This window comes from Tyto alba, unplaced genomic scaffold (assembly GCF_018691265.1).
Source record: "Tyto alba isolate M040663 unplaced genomic scaffold, T.alba_DEE_v4.0 Super-Scaffold_20000042, whole genome shotgun sequence".
Lineage (NCBI taxonomy): Eukaryota > Metazoa > Chordata > Aves > Strigiformes > Tytonidae > Tyto > Tyto alba.
This window is the reverse complement of record NW_024881293.1, coordinates 8,897,598-8,917,792: the sequence shown is the minus strand read 5'-3', so window position 1 is coordinate 8,917,792 and position 20,195 is coordinate 8,897,598. Positions and strand designations below refer to the sequence as shown.

At 64.0% G+C, this 20,195-nt stretch overlaps 1 protein-coding gene across 8 annotated transcripts; it reads right to left on the bottom strand.

Annotated features, from left to right (window-relative positions):
- Positions 1-928: 928 nt before the first annotated feature.
- Positions 929-20,015, bottom strand: KCNAB2 (potassium voltage-gated channel subfamily A regulatory beta subunit 2). Of its 8 annotated transcripts, XM_042794711.1 has the most exons (17): positions 17,932-18,093; positions 17,768-17,781; positions 14,288-14,406; positions 13,907-13,948; positions 5,982-6,025; positions 5,572-5,609; positions 5,341-5,420; positions 4,971-5,015; positions 4,795-4,839; positions 4,679-4,722; positions 4,476-4,562; positions 3,259-3,344; positions 2,923-3,043; positions 2,659-2,753; positions 2,321-2,441; positions 2,149-2,237; positions 929-1,864 (listed from the first exon to the last, which is right to left on the bottom strand). In XM_042794711.1, exons 3-17 carry the CDS (start codon positions 14,362-14,364, stop codon positions 1,775-1,777), a joined length of 1,104 nt encoding a protein of 367 aa, XP_042650645.1. In that variant the 5' UTR covers positions 14,365-14,406; positions 17,768-17,781; positions 17,932-18,093; the 3' UTR covers positions 929-1,774. The 8 variants fall into 8 exon arrangements, with proteins under 8 accessions (XP_042650645.1, XP_042650646.1, XP_042650644.1 ...); XM_042794712.1 differs by lacking the exons at positions 17,768-17,781; positions 17,932-18,093 and adding an exon at positions 19,993-20,015; XM_042794710.1 differs by having other exon boundaries at positions 17,768-18,092.
- Between the last annotated feature and the right edge of the window lie 180 nt (positions 20,016-20,195).

Below are 20,195 nucleotides of genomic sequence, written 5' to 3'. Positions count from 1 at the left end.
TATAACAGGCATAGGTATATATGTGTAGGTATGGATGTTTAGATCTGTATTTACATAGGTGTATATACACATGTATTTGTGTGTGTATATACATAGACGCATATAGATTTGTAATTTAATTATGTATATATACACACATGCATATGTAGATATATCTATGTATCTGTATCTCTGTATGGATATATAGGTATATAGATCTGTATGTGTGTATATATACACAGACACACATACATATGTATTGGTAACTTTTATATATTTATACATAACTGTAGATATAAATAGATACAGATAAAGGTGTATAGATATAGCTACACATATATAGTATACATAGGTGTGTATACACATATATATGTATTTGTAACTTTATACATATGTATGAGTATATATATGTTTATATCTGCATACAAACATCTGTGTGGTTCTATAGATATAAATAGATACACCTATATAGATAGAGGTATGTTGGTATAGATAGAGAAAAATGGACATATCTCAAGGGGGTGTGTGTGTGTGTATACACCCCCCATTTATATACATACACGCACACATACATATATACATGTCTATGTGTGGAGCTACAGTTTTGAACATAACTTTATAATTTTTATATTGATGTGTAAATGTATATAGGGATGTACATGTGTATGTATATATGTGGATATAGATATATATATAGATATTGGCAAAGGTGCGTGTGTTCCTGCACAGAGAGAACACATATATAGAGAGATATATCTATAGCTAAATTACAAATATGTATATGTCTGTGTATATATGCAGGCATATGTTTATATATAGGTATAGATACGAGTATATAGACCTGGGTATCGATGGAGGTATATCTGCACATATATCTGTATATACACACATTTATGTATATATCTTTGTAATTTTCATGTATGTGTGCATATATATACATACAAATATATATGTAGCCATATCAATATATTTACATCGATATGTACACGTCTCTATATCTCCATAAGTGATATACATATGCCACATAGATACATATGTCTATATACACAAAGAGACATCTACATTTGTGTGTCTGTATACGTATTATATATGGAATTTTCATAGGTGTGCGCATATGTATCTGCATACGTATATCTCTATAATTAGCTGTTGATGTCTGGATAAGGACGGGTGTAGCTGTGGGGGTTGAGGTGGAGACGGGCCTGCAGCAGCTCTGCCAGCAGCTGGAGCTGTGGGGGTGTGTGGGCACCCCCCTCGCAGCCGCGGGGGGTGCAGCTCTGGCTGGGTCTGTGGGGCAGCACAGCTGGGGGTCCTGCCGGGTGGAGCTGCAGGTACGGCCCGGGGGGGGGGGGCTGTGCTCACACACTGCCCCTGGGACCCCCGCAGAGCCCAGTCCCCTCGGCGGGGACCCCCCACCCGCAGGGCCACCCCCTGTACGGGCAGGGGGGCGGGTGCGACGCGGGCAGGGCAGAGCCGAGGGGCTGGGGAACAGCTTCGTGTTGTCGGCCTCGTGGGCGTACAGCACCCGCTCGCACCCCTGCGGCTGCCCCCACCCCCCACCCCCCGCCTCCGGCCACGGCACCCACGCATGCACTGGGGTCCCCCCCCCCCCCGCACTGCGGGCCGCCCGGCTTTGGGGGCTCACTCCCCCACGCGCTGGCTGGGCTGCCTCGGGTGGGGTGGAGGCGCGGGTGGGAGCGCTGGCTCTGGGCGCTCGCGGCGCGAACCGCAGCTCCCCACTTTGCTCCAACGAAGCGCAAGCAAGCGGAACGGGCGGCGCGGCGGGCGCGCGCGCTTAGGATCGGTAGTCCTTCTTGCTGTAGGGTTTGTTGCCCAGGATGCTGTCGATCTCGTGGACGATGGAAGAGGACAGCTTCGGCAGGACCTGCGGGGGGAGGCCGGTGGGAGGCAGGGCCCGGTGCACCCCCGTGGGACGCGCCCCAGTTGCAGGAAGCCGAGGTGGGGCTCAGCCCCGGCCAAGCCTCGTGTCTCCGCCGCTCAGCTGCGCTCCAAGCCAACCCTGTAACTTCTGCACTGACTTCGCGCCCTCTTTCCCTGGTGCGGCGCGGGAGCGTGGGGAGCGGCAGCTCCGTGGGTGCAGGCGGGTGCTCCCCCCGTGGCGAGGGCCCCCCCCCCCGCCCCATCCCCCCAGGCGCACCCAGCACTGACCTGGATCGCCCCGATGTTCTCCATCAGCTGGTCGGCGTTGGAGGCACCCAGCAAGACGGAGCTGACGCCCTCGTTGCGCAGGCACCAGGCTGGGGCGGGAGGGAGAGCACAGCCTGAGCACGGCCTGCCGGCCCCCCCCGGCCCCCCCCGGCCTCCCCCTCCAGCCCCTTACCGATGGCGAGCTGCGGCAGGGTGCAGCCCAGGCGCTCGGCGATGGCCTGCAGCTCCTTCAGCTTCGCCTGCTGCCGCCGGCCCTCCTCGCTCAGGATCTTGTCCTTCAGCCACTGGTATCCCTGGGGGGGGGGTGGGGGGTGGGCAGAGGGGGTGTCACAGTGGGATGGTGGTGTAGCAGGACCTTGTGCAGGCAGGGCATCCCCAAACCGCCCCCCCCGCCCCCGGGTCGTGGCTCCTGGAGCTCCTGCTTCCCCTGGGGCCTGTGCGACCCCCCCGGCCCCGCTCCCCTGGCTCTGCCTGTCCCGTTGCGACCCCCCCAGCTCCTTCTGGCCTCACCTTCAGCGAAGCGCGGGAGTAGGGGGGGATCCCCCCATCGTACTTCCCCGAGACAATGCCGCAGGCCAGCGGGGACCAGGTCATGGCTCCGACGCCTGGGGGGGCAGAGCAGAGCGGGGGGCTGATGTTGCTGTCCCCGGGACCGCAGCACAGGGGCTGGCCAGCCCCAGGGACACTCACTGTGCCCCTCCTGGCTGCGGCAGCGCCGGGCTTTGGGGAGTGCTGTGCTTTGGGGGGGCCAGGGCGGGACCCCTGCCGCAGTACCTATCTTGTGGAAGAGCTCGGGGAGCTGCACCTCCACCTTCTCCCGCTGGAACATGTGGTACTCGGCCTGCTCGCAGATCGGCGGGATCAGGTTGAACTGCCGCGCCACCGAGTATGCTTCCTGCCAAAGAGCCAGGATCCTCAGCGCCCCGCCCCCCCAGCCTCCCCCACTCACCCCCCGGCAGAGCCCCGAGCAGCTGCCCAAAAAATAATTAAGGCTCAAGTGCATCTGCAAGCACTGGGCTCCTGACAGCCGCTGTCTCAATAAATCAGCGTCACCGGCAGCACCGGGGCTGCTCCTCCACGGCCGCCCCCGGCGCCCCCCCGGGCCCCTACCATGATCTCCATGGAGCTCCAGCGTGAGGTCCCCCAGTACATGGCCATCCCCTGGTTGATGACGTGGGTCATGGCTCGCACCGTCTCTGTCGGGAGGGAAGGGGACAGCGGCAGGCGGGGGTTAGCGGGGCGCTGCGCCGGCAGGAGGGGGCTCGCGCCGCGCCGACGGCTGGCGAGCATCCCGCTCCGCGGCACCGAAGCGGGAGGCGGGTTGTGTCCGGAGGGTGCTGTCAGAGGAGCAGGATGGGGACCAGGGGGAGCAGCCGCTCGGGATGCGCCGGGGACCACGGCGGACCCTGATGTGTCACAGTGGTGCCGGCGCTCTGCTGGCACGGAGCAGCCTGAGGCTCCTGGCAGTGGCCTTACGCCCCGTGGGGTACCAGCACGGGCACCGCGCTTGGCACCGCTGCGAGGGGAGGGACCTGAAGCATCGCCCGTGCACCGAGATCCAGGGGAGGGAGGGAACCCCCGACCCCATGCGAGGGGCGCGGGGGGTCTCTAGGGGGGCTGCCTCCGAGCCATGCAGGCCGGGGCGAAGCCAAGGCGCGCTCCTGCAGCCAAAGGCGGGCAGCGGGGAGAGCGATGGGCACGAGGCTCACCGGGCCGGCACTGGAGCGCACGCCCCGGCGAGCAGGGACCCTGCTGCGGTCCCTGGCACGGCTGCAACAGGCACCCCGTGGCAAGGAGGCTGGGCAGCCTCTTTGCTTTTTTCCCCTTTAACCGCAAGATGAAGGGGCAGGGGAGTGTTTTTGTTGTGCTGCCGCTGCCTGTGCCATCTATGGCGGGGTTTGCTCGGGGCGGGGGGAGAGGGACGGAAATCACAGGGCAGTGGGGGTTCTGCCCCAGGAGGTGCCGCTGGGGTGCGGGCAGAGTGCGGGCAGGTTGTACCTTCTACGATGAAAGTCCGGGACTTGGAGGAACTAAATGGGTCCCCTGGTGATAAAAGAGAGATTTAGAGAGAGGAGTCGCCTGCTGCTGGCGGAGCAGAGCAAGTGGCTTGCTGGGACAGGGGCAGTGACCCACCGCCGCGCCCCCAACCTGCCCCTGCCGCGGCCCGAGGCAGGTCCCGGTGCCTGGCAGAGGCTTAACTGCGGCGGCGGAGGCACGGTTTCTGCTCGGGAAGGGAAAACGCCCTTTAGATAAAAGCCTGGCACACACCAACTGTGACAGCAACGAAAGGCGGCGGGGAGGAGCGCGGCACGGTGCGCGGCACCCACCTTCCATCGGCGTGTTGGGGTCGGGCCGGTTGGCGAACACCACGTCCACGTAGTCCAGCTGCAGCCGCTCCAGCGACGCCTTCAGACCTGCCGCAGCGCCGGGACCGTCAGGCGCTGCCGGGCTTTGTGCCGCCAGCCGGTGAGGCAGCCGGTGCAGGCACAGCCTGGCGCCGAGCCCGGCAGCACCCAGCGAGCACCCCTACCTTCTATGATGTGCTTTCGGGACAGGCCCCTCTCCGTCTCGGCCCTGGAAAAGGAAAGGTGGATGAGAGCCCGGTGTGCTCCGGCCGCTCTGCCACGGGGCGGGTGCGCTACCTACTTTCCTCCCCAGAAGATTTTGGTGGTGATCACCAGGCTGGACCGTCTGCAGGGAGAAGCGGAGAGTCACTGGTGGTGGCACCTGCAAAGCCCCACATGCAGCCACGCCTGGGGCTGCCCCAGCCCGTTGGCACCGTGGTGACCAGATTTGCCACGCAGGGATGAAGCCCGGCTTACCTCCACCCTTTCTTCTTGATGATGTTCCCCAGCACCACCTCGGCCCTACAAGGGAAGGGGACATCAGCCGCCGACGCGGGAGCTTGCTATTTTTAAGCAGGCGTGTGGGCACGCTGCGTTGCCTCTGGGTCACCGTGCCCCGGGTGCAGCCGCTGCTCGCCGTGCCGGGGAGGGTGCACAGCTACACGCGTGTGCCGCAGGCAGCACGGGACTGCGCGAGCCACCACCCCGTGTGAGCAAGCGCTCCCTGCTCTGTCCCCCAGCTGCTCTGCAGTCAGCAAACCCGGGAGACTCCCAGCACTGCTGCAGCTCAGCGGGGCTGGGGCGCGCGGTGAGGCCCCTTGTGCCGCTGCCGAAGCAGAGTACCTACTTGCCGGCGGCGTAGACTTCTGCTGTGTCGAAGAGATTAATGCCGTTGTCGTAGGCTAAAGTCATCAGCTGCTCCGCCATCTACGAGGGGAGAGCAGGGAGGGTCAGTGCTGGGGGAGGCCGAGAGCCGGAGCGTGGAGGTGAGCTCCGGCACACCGTGTGCTCCAAGCCCAGCGCCTGTGGCTTCGCTGGCCCCATCCCTTCCCTGCTTCGCTCGGGGCACGATCCTTACCTCGTCTGTGATTTGACCTCCAAAAGTCACCCATGTCCCTGCAGAGGAGAGAGTACATGCACGGTGAGCGCAGTGAGCACTGAACGCTGCTGCCCTGAGCCCCTGGCCACCCACCCCGGCTCCCCTGGCACAGCCCTGGCACACAGTGGCCGCGGTTGGCCCTGCTGCGTGCAGCACGGTGCTCCCAGCACAGCCCAGTCTCTTCCTATCACGTTGGAAGAGAAGACGAGAAAATAATTTGACAAATTCTGGGCCATGTCTCAAAGCCACCACCAGGCCACGGGAAAACCCTTTCCTTCCCTTGGCAAAGCCTCGCTGGAGCAAGCGCACGCTGGCCTGGCCAGGGAGCACCAGCAGCAGCCACGGGACGGAGGAGCTGCTGAGGGACCGCGGCAAACCCTGGCACTTACCCAGGCCCAGGCAGGACACGCGCAGCCCGGACTTCCCGAGGTTCCTGGAAGACACAGACCCGTTAGGAAAGCTGCCAGAAAGCTCCAAGACGCCGTTGCATGCACCCGCATGTCACCGAGCGCACCGTCTGCGTGGGCTGAGAGGTGAGGTGGCGATCCCTGGTCCCTGTCCCCATCCCCGGTCCCCGTCCCCATCCTGCCTCAGATGGTCCCGCAGCGAGGGTCCCCCCATGACTGATTAAAAAGCCATCCCAGGCCAGGCACGCCATGGCTCACCGGCAGCATGGCCAGCCCTGGTGCGGCGATGCTGTTCCTTGCACACGAAATAATCGCCGTGCCCCCCAGGGTAATTGAGAGTGGCAGTGGGCGGTGACCTCAATAAAACGGCTCCCTGTGGCGAGGCCGGCGTGTCCGGCTCCTCCGACAGTGCCGCCGGCGCGGGGGGACAGGCCAGGGGCAGGGGGCAATGGCAGCCCAGCAGTCAGGCCTGGAGCATCCCACACGTGACACGAGCTGTGCCCATCCTCTGCAGCGTGGCGTGGGGGAGCACAGGGCTTGCATGGGGAGAGGGTGCTCAGGAGCAGAGTGGTGTCCTGGAGAAATGGAGCACCCCTGAAAATTTGGCTGGCACCAGGAGCCAGAGAAGAGCTTTTGGGAAGGGGGCCGGGCTGGCAGACGCCTTCGCCGCGGTGATGGAGAGCCAGCTCCTCGTTAAAAATGACAAAGGCTCGAGGAACGAGCGTTAAAATAAATAAAGTGTAGGTGAGCCGCGGCAGCTCGCCCGCGCGGGTGTCGCGTAGCAACCGGGAGGCACCACCACCGCCGGCATCGCCGGCATCGCCGGCACGGGCACCAGGAGCTGCGCAGGGAGCGGCCGCGGTCCAGCGGCAGCGGGGAATCGTGGGCTGAGCCGTGTCGGGGCATCTCCCTTCCGCACCACCGCGTTATTGCCCAACATCTGGAGGTGTGGGCGCTCCCCCCAACCCCGCGTTATTTTTAGAGCGTTTCGTGGCGGTGAGAGGCCATGGGGCAGCGGTGGCTCAAGCCCCTGACATGGGGGGGTGGTCACAGTGGAGGGGGGGGCACCAGCCCTGTGCTGGCCATTCCAGGCTGCGGGGGCACCGCTGGGTGGGGGTCATGGCAACGCATCGCCGCTCTTGGCTCTCCTGCCCAAACACATCTTTGCCCGGTCACCCAAGGGTGACACCGGCAGATACTGGGGGAGGCCAAGCATCCCCCCGCAGCGCCACAGCCTTCCCGTCCCTTTGCACAGAGCATCCCCCTGTGCCACCAGCCCCCCCCGCAGTGTTTGGTGGGGATCCCCTGAGCCGGTCAGCCTGGGAGAGGTTGGCCCCTGGTGCGCTCCTCCTCTGGATGGGGATGTGACCGCGAGTGCCAAGCCCAGGGGATGTCACTGCGTGTGGCCCCAGCACTGCCGCCACAAGGGATCAGTGGTTGAGAGCCGGAGGGGGCCACCCTGACCCCCCCAGGGCGCTTGGGCGAGGGGACTGGGCTGATTTCGACGATGATGGTGGGTGACGGCTGGACTCATGCGCAGCGCCGGGCTCATCCCTGGGGGGAGCCACCAGTGCTCTGCTCCAGTGCCAGAGGCGTGGAGCGCGTTGCCCCCGTGGGTGCTGGCTGGGGGGGGCACAACGTGCCACCCTTCGTTTCCAGACCCACAGCGGGCAGTTGAGGGCCGACTCCTGGCTTACAGCTCCGTGCACACCGTGCAGGGCGGCGAGGCTCCGGCAGCACCGTAACGATGCCATGGCAGCCCCCCAGATTAACGCGCATCGCGACTCTCAGATCCCCCCGGCTCGGCAGCCTGCCCACCTTGGCAGGTGCCGGGGATGCTACTAATCCTACCCCAAATTTTAGGGTCCTTCTCCCCCTCTCATCCTGCTGGTTTTACGCGAGGCTGGATCAAAGCCGCCCCGAGAGGGGACAGGAGCAAACAGTGAGGACAGCGACGGGGGCACACGGTCAGCACTTTTAGCACCGAGAAACCTACGGAGCAGGACGCGAGCCAGGGATCAGGGGAGTGCAGCACACCCGGGCCCCCCCAGCCCCCCCCGCTGCCCGGAGCCCAGAGAGGAACAGAGGAAGCAGCCGAGCAGGCAGCGGATCTGCCCATCTCCTACCGGTATTTCATCCCCGGCTGCTTGATGCTGGACTCGCTGGAGGAGGGGGCGTTCTGCACCGAGAGCTGCCCCAGGCTGCGGGCCACCATGGCCACTGCCCGGAACTTGCCGCGGGTGCCGAGGCTGGGGCTGCCGGCATTCTGTCGGTTCAGCCGGTCCTCGGCGCTCCGGCTCTTGATGCTGTGCTCGGAGCACACAAAGGAGACCTGCATGCTGCTCCGGCGGGCAGCCGCGCCAGCTGCCTAAATTTAGCCGGCGCCCCGGGCGAGGCGGGGAGCTCCTCCCGCACGCCCGCGCACCGCTGCTCCGCCAACGTGACGGCGGGGGGCTGCAAGGCGGCGGGCACGGAGCCGGCTCCCGTCAGCCCTCCTGCCCTCAATATTTGATGAGCTCAGGAAGCGAGCAAGCGGCGCTGGGGCAGGTGGGGGGCAGGAAGGGGAGAGCCAAGGCAGCTGTGTCCCCCCCCCCCGGAGGCACCCCCCGAGGCATCCCCTGCAGGCAATGCTTCCTGAGCTTCCCCGGTTTGGGGCGCGGGGGGGGGGGGGGGGGGGGGGGGGGGGCTGAGGCCACGGGGGCAAAGGGGCCGCTTGGCTCCCTCCAGCCATGCCGCGGCAGCACAGCATCCCTCCTCTCAGGCGGACGCAAGTCCCAAACAAAAATCTCCCGGCAGGAGCACCTGCACATCACCAAATACACAGCCCTGGGGATCAGTGATGCCGCCGGCCACCCTGGGGGCAGAGCCTGGAGATTTGCCGAAGCTGGACCGGTTGCTCCCATCAGGGCTGTGGCCCCAGCAGTGAGTCCCCCAAATTTTGCCCAGCGCGAGCTAAGCAGATTGAGGCAAACGCCAGCCCAGAATCTCCTGCTGAAGGAGGGGTGCAAGCCGGCCATGGCACAGCACCGTTCTTGCGCCCCGGGCTGCGTGCCAGCTGCTGGCACCCACCGTGCCCCCCCTCCATAAGAAGGAAGGAGTGGGGCTGGGGCTTGGCTTGCAGGGGAAATCACGCACGTCCAGCCCTGACCTAATGAGAAATCTTGTAATCTCCTCTGCTTCCCTCTGCCACAAAGCTCCTTAGCCTAGTAATCCCGCTGGCTCTGGCTCTGGCACCGGGGCGAGGGGGACCTGGCCCCAATCAGCAGCTCCCCGGTGGAGAAGGAACCCCAGAAATTTTGGGGGCAGTGGGCACATGCCCAAAGGAGCATCCTTGGGAGTGACTGTGCCAGCCTCTCCCCATCAATAAATAACTGCCCCATGAATATTAGATGGGCTCTTGCCATGGTGTAAATGTTATCTCTGACATTGTGAGCAGAGGGGAACCTGACCCATGGCGCGGCATGGTGTGGCACGGCGCGGCAGGAGCCGGCAGAGCCACCGGTCCCTGGGGCTTCACAGGGGGCACCAGCCACCGTCCCCAACCCCAGTGCCCCTGGTCCAAGCCCCAGCTGGATTACTGGGGGTGCCTGGCCCTGCACCCCATCGCCCCACCAGTGATGCTGAGGGAGAGCAGGAAGGGATGTGCTGGGAAAACCAGCCATGCGCCCTCAGAGGAGCCGCGGCCGACGGCCCCAGCTTCCTGGCGCGTCCTCCCTGGCACGGGCTGGTAACAAGGACAAAAGTCAGCTGAAATCCAGAGATGCCTCGCGCCGTGCCCGGGACACACATGCAAAATTAATGGAGCTCTGTAATGAATGCTCGTCAGACGGATAAAGCACCTCTGTAGCTGGTTGCTCCAACCGCCTGATCTTTAAAAGCACCGAGTGCGTTTGCACTTGCAACTTCCCAACAACAAAAGGGAAAAATCAAGCGAGGAGATCAAAGATCATGGAGCAAGCAAGAGGTAACGGCACTGACCTGCTGCAGCCTCTCCTGCCCGCCCCGCGCGAGACTGTGCCGAGGGCGCCAGCTCCTCCCGACCTTGGCGCGGCACAGGGAAATCGGTGAAAGCCGGGCTTTTCCCCAATGCGGTGTAAAACCAGCGCTAAGCAGCATCCCCCGCTCCGTCCCCGCATCTCGGGCTGGGTGTGCTCAGCCCTCGCCGCGTCCGCCGCCGGCGCTGCCTCACCTGTACTTCATGCCAGTGGCGCGGGCGGTGCTGTCGGCCATGGAGAGCCCGTGCATCCGCAGGAACTCCTCCAGCGTCTTCGCCCGCGCCGCTGCCCGCACGTCCCGCAGCCGCCGCAGCTCCAGCCCGTCCGCTGGCCGGGGGGCTGGCGGCAGCCCCCACTCTGGGGGGTGCCGGCTGGCCACGCTGCGCAGGCTCTCGCTGTACGTCATGGAGAGCATCCCGCCGCCCCAGAGTGGGCCCTGCGGGCCAGCCCCGCTGCCGACCCCTCAGCGACGCTACGGAGAGAGCTGGGAAAGCGCCCCGCTGCAACACCGGGCTCCGTCACGGCACGGGGCAGAGCTGTGCCCGCGCCGTGATGCCGGAGTGGTGGCACCCACCCTTGCAAGGACCTGCGGTGGGTCTGTGGCGTGAGGAGAGCAGGGACCCTGGCAAAGCCAGTCACTTCAGCGGAGCAAAGCCTTGGCGGGGGAGCCGGAGAGTGAGGGGAGGGAGAGGGCGGCAGCGCGGCAGGGCAGGATGCGGCGCTGCCTGTGGCTGGGCGGCGACGGGAGCTGGGGCTGCAGCGGGTGCCCGCCACGGCCACCCCGAGCCCGGCGAGCTGCTGCAGCCTGGCACAAGCCCTGGCCCCGCTGCCTCCCAGCTCGCACCAGCTGGGCTGCCACTGGTTTGCATCCCTGCGAGGGCTGTGGGAGCTGGTGGGACCCGGTGAGTGGTGGCACAAGTGCCGCCGGTGAGAATCCGGCACCGTGTGCCAGCGAGTGGAAGAGGTCAGGACGGGAAAGGTGCCCCTGTGGGCGTCCCCTGGGGGGGGTGGGCATCTGCAGAGGGGCTGTGGGTGCTGGGTGCTTGCCGGTGGCTGCCGTGCCTGCGGCAAGCTGCCGCAACCTGTGTTGCCAGCCAACACCTTCCCCGCAGCCGCGGCAGCGACCTCCCAGCCGGTACAGGCTGCCGAAAATAGCCTGCCGCAGAACGGGCTCCTTACGCGCTGGAGGTGCTCGCCGCCTCTATGGCTGAGATCTCACCGGCTGTGGCACCGGCATCGATTTCCCTGCTGTGCTCTGCAGCGTCCCTTGCACTCAGTGCCTGAGAGAAGGAGCAGGAACCGAGGCCAAAACCACGGTGCTGGTGCCGAAGTGGCCGCTGGAGCTGGGAGTGCACCGTGCTGGAGCTGCACTGGCATCAGGCTCCAGCCAGGCTCCCACCGGTGGTTTTTTGTTTCCCTGTGAAGCTCACATTTACGGTAGCAGGAGCCAGAACCAAAGTGCACTTTCCCACTGAGGTGTGACGTCAAGGAAAAAGAAAACCCAGAAGATACAGAGCAGCAGCTGGCAAGGGGTGACCGAAACCCTGGGGAGCTCCTGCGATACCCAACGCTGCTGGAGACCCTCCCACACTCCTCCTGCTCCGCAGCAAGGGCTTGGGAACACAGAGAGATGGGCAAAGCGGACCCCTCTCCTGCAGCAAAGCTAAACTGAACCCTGGCCACCAGCCTCCTCTTCCTGCCGTGCCTCAAAGCTGAAGTCTGGAGCTGTCACCATTGGTACCAGCCCTTCTCCACAGCTGGTGGTTTTAATTAGGGCAGAGCTGGTGGTTCCTGCTGGGCACGGGTGCAGCACCCAGCCCCGGTGGGATCCCCTTGCCCCCGCTGGGATCCCCTCAACCAACAATGGCAGGGAAAAGTCCGAGCCAGCTGTGCCGCTGCTCTACGACCTCACCGTGCTGCAATGAAATTATTGCAGCAAGTGCGGCTGGGGCGTCTGGTCTGGTCTGCTTTGAGGAACAGGGTGGGAATCCACCAGCCGCCCCACTCTGACACCTCTCTAGTTTTTGGCTGAGCAATGTTACGGGGCGGCAGGGAGAGCGTGGAGGCAGCGGCTTTGTCTGAGGGCCGTTTGTTAGCAGAGGGATGAGAAGCAGCAGGGTCTGCAGGAGCTGCCGGAGCCCAAGCAGCACCGTGCCCAAGCGGGAGAGGCTGTTTTGTGGGGAGGAGTGGGGATGGGGACAGGACACAGGCTCTGCGGGATAACAGCGGACTGTTAGCGTGCGTCAGGGGCACAACAAGTGGGTGACAGTCGGGTGCGCAGGGTAGCTGCTTGGAAAGGCGTCTTTTCAGCCCGGCTTGCCAAGCTGAGAACTTGTTGGTGACAGCCTGCCTAAAACCAAAAAGACCCCAAACCCCAAAACGAAAACCTCCCCAAGCCACCGAATCCTGAGTCACCCCGCACAGCAAATCCTCCCTGCCGCCCGCCGCGGGCTGCACCGCCAGCTGCGCCCGTCCCCGCTCGCCGCCCGCGCTGCCGGCCCCGACTCACCCGTGCGCCGGGGATGCTGCTCACCAGCACCAAAGCTCTGGGCAGCCGGGCTGCCCTGGGGCAGCTATAAGAGATGTGAGGCTGCCGGGTTTTTTGCATTAGGGGAGTGTCGGTGTCTGGCGTCCAAAGCAATTGGCGGCTGCGACGGGCCCCCCCAGAGCCCAGCTTTCTCGCCGCGCTCCATTAGCCCTATTAGGGGATTTTCTTCCTTGTGAAGGGGATCTAAATTATTCATGGCCGCTTTGCTAAAAGCCCAGGGATGCGCCGCTGCTTTAGCAACGCTGGCATCGCTGTCTCCGCCCGTGGCCGACCCTCGCCCTGTGGTGACAGGTCCCGCACCACCAGCGGGACAATCGGGGGCCACTGAGGAGCACAGCTGGTCCCCCAAGGCGGACGCAGCCCTCCTGCGGACCCCACGGCGGCAGGGTCGGAGCTCGGCTGTGGCAGGACTGAAACACGGACTCTTGGGGCAGGAGCCCTGAAACGGGGCTGGGTGACAGAGACGGGCGGCAGTGAGGGGTGAGCTGGCTCCTGCCTGCCGGCCCCGGGAGCCGCTCACACCCGACGTGCCCCATGGCTCGGGTGCGTGGCTGTGCCTGGCCGTGCTGGCAGCCAAAACCCACCTGTGGCTCGGGCTCGGCAGTGCCGGCGGTGCCACATTGCCGGGACAGGCACGCTCACAGTGCCACCGAGCCGACCCCATGCTGGCCAGCCTCTCCTCCTGCCACATGCAGCGATGGAGCGGGGAGGCCAGGGCTCCCTTGGGGGGCAGCCCCTCGTCTCCAGCCCCATCGCAGCTGGGTCAGACCCCAGTCCAGCACCACAGGGCTGCTCAGCCCTGGGAGCACCAAAGCAGCTGCTGGCACAGTGTGTGGGGCAAAGTGCCACCTTCACTTCAGATGGTAAAAGGGGCTGGTGGGAGGGGCGGCGAAGGAGTAAAGCATTGCCTTCTGTACCACTTAATGACGCTTCTGTTAATGGAAGGAGCAGGGGAGTGGCTGGCTGCGTTCCTGGAGATGCCCTTGGGAGAAGCCAGCGGGCTCTTCCCGGTGCAGCATCGGTGCGGGATGGTCCCCACCAAGCCGAGCCCCGCAGCCCTGCGGTGGATGCCCCCCCAGTAGCCCTGCGGCCACGCTCCGCTGCTTGGGGACCCCGGTGAGGATCATCCCACCTACCCAGCCGCACTGGTGGGGTCCCCACGTCGCACCGCCAAACCCACGAGCAGGCGAAGACGCGGTGATGCACCGGTGATGCCCACCCAGCACGGAGGGACCCCTGGGCAGCGGGCAGGGCAGTGCTGTGCCAGCAGCACCTGCGCCAGCATCCCCCCGGGGTTGCCGGGGCTTCGGCCGTGTCTGCTCGCTGGGAAGGAGGATTTTGGGGAGGGGGAAGGGCTGGGTTACCTGTAGAACTGGAGCTGGCGCTTGGGGCTCCCGTACCTCGCGCTTCCGACAGCAAAGGGGAGAGAGAAGAAAGATGCCACAAACCCCGTTAGAAAGGCGGAGCGGGAGCAAGCGGCAGAGCTGGCGGCTGTGGGAAGGGCCGGTGATGCCCGCCGCACCGTGCCACGGGGGAGCACTGTGCAGCGGGCACTGGCACGCTCCCCATGAGTACCCACTCTTCTCCTAACAGGCATCAGCGCCCTGAAATGCTGCTGCTGCCATGTGGGTATTTTCAGTCCTGAAAGTTTTTGCACCAAGCGTGCCGGGGTGGTTTTGGGGTGCCGTGGCCCCAGGTTTGAAGCCCTGCAGAGTAACCCCCCCAGCGCCGCCCCACACCCTTACCTGTAAATCATCCCTGGGGAGCCCGTCTGCCGCAGCGAGAGTCGCGCCGGGGAGTCAGTGGTGGATTCGGGATACATGGAGCCAGCCTGGGCTCCCCGGAGCCACTCGCCACCTCACCCCTGCCACAGGGGAAGAGAAAAAGAGGAAGAAATGGGGGTTTCTGGGGCACGCGCATGATGGTGCTTCCTGTTGCAGAAGCTCATGAGCCGGAAGGGCATGCGGCGTGGGCAGCAGCGCGGGCAGTGGCTGGGCAGCTCTGCCACCCCCAGACCCCCGCCCTAACCCACCACCACTCCCAAACCCATCCCACCCCTGCCCTGTGCCGCTGACTCCCCAGCCTGGCTGCTCTCCCCCAACTTCTGGGGCTCCCGGGGCGGGCAGAGCGGGTCTGCTTGCTGCCAGCCTCGCTGCCCAGGGGAGGTGAGCAGGGCAAGCTGTGGGGCAACCCAGCTGCGGCAGCAAGGCACCGACAAATGCCGTGGAGGTCTTAGGACGCCTCAAGGAATGGTGAAGAAACGCGGGCATGAAAAATTAGACATTTTGCTGGTGTTTAATACTAAAGCAGCCCCTAGAGGGTCCCTCTGCAAGGGACAAGCCAAGGAAGGGAAAACAGCTCAACTTTTTCTGCAATGTGATTGTGTGAGTGGGGGTGCAGGAGCTCTGAGGGAAAGGGGGGCTCGCCCCCAGGCACCCCTGATCCTCCCTGTCCCCATCCCCATCCCCATGCCGGGGGGCATCTGGCATGACTCCCTAGGGAGCTGTGGTCCTGCTCCCGCTCCCTACCCCACAACACCACCAGCAGCTTCCAGTGTCACAGAGACCCAAAGCATTTCCCTGCAAAACTGGGGCTAATTTTAAAATTGAACCCATCTTTCTTTATGCCTGTGAAATGCCATCTTTATGCCGCAGGTCACGAGCTGTTTTTTCCCCATGATTGGAGACTGAGAGAACTCCGGGCTCCTTCCCTGCCTGCCCTGGGCACAGCGGGAGTATAGCCTTGCACAGAGTGCTCTTGTCCTGGCACACATCCTGCCTGCATCCTGGCACATCATGCCTGCATCCTGCATCCCTCCTGTATCCCAGCATGGCATGCTTGCAGATTGCATCCTGCCTGCATCGCAGCAGGGCATGCCCGCACCCTGCATCTCTCCCGCATCCCAGCACTGTGTGCCTGCATCCTGCATCCTTCCCTCTCCCTGGCCCAGTGTGCCTGCCTCCCGCATCCCTCCCGCATCCTGCATCCCTCCGGCATCCTGGCCCGCCGTGCCTGCATGCCGGCGCAGCCCCTGCAGCCCACGCAGCCCAATGGCAGCGGCTGCAGCAGCCGAGCCCATCCCCGCGGAGCCGCCTGCCTGCCCACCGCAGCCCCCAGCCCCGCTGCAGCCCCCGGCCCCGCTGCAGCCCCTGGCCCTTCTGTGGCCCCTGGTGCAGAGCCCCATCTCCCTCCTCCCCTCAGCACTGCAGAAACACAGCTCCCTTTGGCTGCAGCCACCCCAGGGCTAGAGAGCAGGCAGGCTCAATAAAGCCAGGTTTATTTTTGAGAGGGCAGGAGGGAGCTGGCCCCCCAGGGCCTCGCACTGTTGCACTGTGTGCCCTGAGCAGGACCCTGCTGAGCTCCCAAAGCCATCATGACCCCCTTGGCTTCTCCCGGGGGCTGCTTGTGTCACCTTCATGGCTCCTCGCGGCCCTCGCCTGCAACAACACAGGTTCAGCAGCAGCCACCAGCCCTGGCACCGTCTCGCACACCCCTGCAAGCTGCTTCCTGCCCGCTCAGCATCACTTAATTAGCAGCAGTGTAATGAAGGTGACGCGAGCTGGGGGATGGCTGGACCCCCCCTGCCCCAGCCGCAGTGGGGGCAGCCGTGCGGCTTGCTTGCTTGCCCTGCCACAAACCAAGACTCAAACTCAGTGCAGGGCTTAGGACTGGCTCTGTTTATGCATCCTGGGGATCTGTGGTGTGATGAGCTCAGCCCTGCGATGAGCTCAGCTCTTCACAATTTTCAGCAGGACCCGACACCCCTTATCCATTACCTTGTGGTAATGCTGAGGGGACCGAGCGCGGTGGCCGGCAAGTCTCTAGCAGCACTGGAGGAACTTTGCTGGGAAGCACCGCCAGAGCACTGGCACACTGGGCAGGGCTCCGCACCCCGAGGAGCCAGAGCACCCCAGCCGCTGGGGCCAACCTGCCCCTTGGGGTCCCCTGACCCAAAGGTGCTGCCAAAAGCCTAGTCCCCTCCATTCCAGCAGTTTGGTGCTTTTCCAAAACCATTCCCACACCTTCAGCTTCCTCACGGCAAAACTCAGCCGCGAGTCTGCAACCACAGGAGTTTCTGCAGGGCAGAAAAATGTTTTCTTCTGCAGGACGTGCCTGGCACCTGGGCACAAGGGTGCCCCGAAAGCTTGTGGTCCCACCCGGCTCCATCCCCATCCCCGGCCAGCACGATGGGGCGGGAGAATGTGGGTGCTGGGTTGTGGGGAGGATTTATTGCCAGGAAGCCCCTGGGAGCCAGAGTTCTGCTGGGCCAGCCTGGGGGATGGTCTGCGGACCACTGCCTCCCAAACACGCTGTGGTTGGAGCAAAAGGAGGTGAAACTGCACGTGGTATTAATTTGAATATAGGGGTGAAACCTCCGCACCTACCGATGAGCCTGAGCCTCCGAGGATGAGGCATCGGGGTGGGGGGAGCTGCGGGACCCCTGCCCTGGGCACCCCAGCACCCTTCCCAGCTGCTCAGGCAAGGGATGCAGGGGAGACGGCACCGAGCAGCTCCCCGCTCCGGGTACCCGGCCCGGCATTTGTCCCCCCTTTTTACGAGGTTTGCAAACAGCACCTGCAGCAAATGCTGCCCTCCCCCCCAACACACCATGGGAAAGGTGACTTTAGCACAATTACTCACGCTGCCCTGCTCTGGCTGGCGAATGGCTTTTGACCTGGCACCTCCTGCTGTCCCCTCTCTGTTCATGCTCTGCACTGGGTCCCGTGCACCCCCCGCCTGCTCCCGGCCCCCCGCCTGCAGCACCGGCGCTGCAGGGAACCGCAGAGCAGCAGCCCTGCCCCTTCCCTCTGCCAGCAGTGTTCCCCCAGCCTGCCATCGCGGCTCAGGCGCGGGTACAAGCCGGTCACTAACGCACACGGCAGGCATTGGGGATTCAGCTGCGACACGTGAGGATGCCCGTGATCGCGCTGTGCGCGCCAGAGCTCAGGCACCCACTGCTGCTCGGCTCCCCGAGCCAATGACACAGCCCAAAACCACACGCGACACATCCGACGGGGGGGTTATTCCTGCTTTGCCGTCATGTATGCCAGCACAAGAGTAACGGGGGTCTGTCAGGCCAGCGAGCACCCGCAGCTCCCCGGTGGGCAGCCTCCCCAGTGAGCAGGCTGCCTGCTGCTCTGGGGCTGCCAGCCAGGCATGGCCGAGCCACCACCACGGCACCGCGGACCCATCAGCAGCACCGACCACCCCAGCACCGCACCTACCTGGCTCCGGTGCTCTAATGGAGATGTGCGGTCAGGCGGCAAAAAAAAAAAATGAAAAACCCAGCTGCCGGCAGAGCCAGAGGCTCTGTGGGTTTCGGGAAGCAGTGCTGGTGCCGAGCAGCTGCGGCAGCCGGGAGGCAAAGACAGCGAGTGCCAGTTCCTACCCCATTCCTGCTCCGTCCCTGGGAAAAGGCATCCAGCGGCGGAGGCAAAGCCGAGCCCTCCGCGCCCCGGGATGCAGCAGCACCCAGGGATGCTGCAGAGCCTCTCACATCCTGACTCGGCAGGTTTGGCTCCGCCGGTGGCGTGCAGCCGTGGCGTGCATCCTGGCTCCCCGATCCTGCCGGTGCCTTAACCGTGTCGGCGCCGCAGCCCGGCACTGGCAGCGTGCGTGGGCGAGCGAGTGGCTGCCACTGGGCACCGGCCACCCTTGCGCAGCTCAGGAGAGAGGAGGCTTGTCTGGCAGCCGCTGGCAGCCTGCAGCCAGATGCTTCCATCATCAGATGCCCTTAAATCATGTTGGGGGTTTTTCTTAAAAAATAAAACAAGGGCAGACGCCGGCGATGCTGCGGGGCTGCCTCCCAGCACCGGGCTCGCTTAGCCGCTGCGTCCCACCAGCCAGCCACCCATCCTCCTCCGTGCGTGCCAACTGCGCCTTCTCGGTGGCTTTTGCTTTTTGGCTGTCTTGGGCAAAAAAACCCACCCTGGAGCGCGTGGTTCGGAGACACCCCAGTAATTGGAGCAGGCTGGTCCCTGGCAGCAGCGTGGCACTGTAATCCTGGAGTGATAACAGCACTGATGCAGCTGGAGGCTGGATTTAACGTGAAATCTGGAGGCCAAGCCAGCAAAAAGGGGTCAGGGTTTCGGAAGCACGTTGCAGTGCTTGTTTCATTTATAAATGAGAAAAACCCGGCCTCTCTCCAACAGCTGAGTCCCGCTCAGCTTCATGGCAGCATCCTGCTGCTTCCTCTGCCCTCCCGGCTGGTCCTACTGGTGACGGGGCCAGCAACCATGCTGCCTGCTCCGAACTGTGCCAGCGCTGACGGGGACCCGCTCGGCACCGTCGGGGTGGGTGATCCCAGTGGGCTGCCCGCTTTCCATGCCGCAGCAGCTCCAGCATCAGCATGCGAGAGGTGGGGGGGGCTGTGAGCCCCGTCCTGTTCGGGGAGCGCGCCCCAGCAGCAGCACGGCGGCCGCTTTGCTTCCCCAGCAGACAGTGGAAACCGCAGGCCAGGTCGTTCTGCTCGTGCTCCGCCACGCGTCCGACCCGCAGACCCATGTGCCAAGAGCGGGGAGGCGATGGTTGTCCACGGCACCCTCCTCATAAAAACAATAATTCTAAAAGCAGCTCTTGTGTATCTTCCATTAGCAGCTGTGAGCGCCCTGCTTCTTGTTAACCAGCTGGAAAATCACTGCATATATGCAATATATATGCAACATACTGGCTATATATATTGCCCAGCTTGCCTGCTCTGGCACGACGTTGCACCATGGCTCCCAGAGACGCTTTTGGAAGAAACCTGTGGTTTTTGGAGAGCTGGCTCGATGCCCTACCCACGCAAAGCCGGCGGTGACCCGGTCTTGCCTTGCAGCGGCGTGGAGCACAGCTCTGCTTGCCTTCCAAGGGGCTCCAGCCGGGCCGAGAGCCCGAGGCGGCCGCACAAATGCTCCCGGGACCCCTGAGCTAACCAGAACTGCCCAGCATCCTAACCGCTGGCTGAGCGGGAGCGGGACCGACGCTGCTCCTCCATCACAAGGAAAATACCCTTGAAGAGGAGAGGCCGGAGAGGGGCTGGCGAGGCAAAGAAACCGTCGAGTTTCAGGCAGGGCTGAAGGACAGCCCAAGGGGAGCGCTGGCAGTGGGGGCATGGGGACGGGGGCTCTCCTCTCCGACGGCCCAACGTGTCACACCGGTTAATGAAGCCCCCGTCCTCTGTGGAAGGTGTCCGCGGTGCGCAGGGCGGCTCCGATCGGGAAAACAAGGGACGATGCTTTGCGGTGGGATCACCCCCCCCCCCCCCCGCCCCATTTTCCCGCCGCCCGCGGGTGTGCAGCACGGCGCGGCCCCCCGCACTGAGGGGACCCCACGGCAGCAGGCGGCCCGAGGCCCACCCGCGGGGCCGCTGCGGGGTGAGGGACGGCGAAGGGGCGGTGAAGGGAGCTCCGCCCGCCGCCGTGCCCGGCCCCATGTCCCCCGCGCCCCCCGCGCCCCCCGCGCCCCTCACCTGCCCGCCGCCCGCCGCTCCGCCGCCCCGCCGCGGCGCCCTCGTGGGGGGCAGGCCGCGCCCCGCCCCGCCCACCGACCATTGGCCGCACCGCCCGCCACTCCGGCCGCATGGCAAATGACGGGCTGGGGGAGGGCACCCCGCGCCGCTCCCATTGGCTGCAGCGCTGACAGGGCCCGGCTACCAGGCACCGCCCCCCGCGG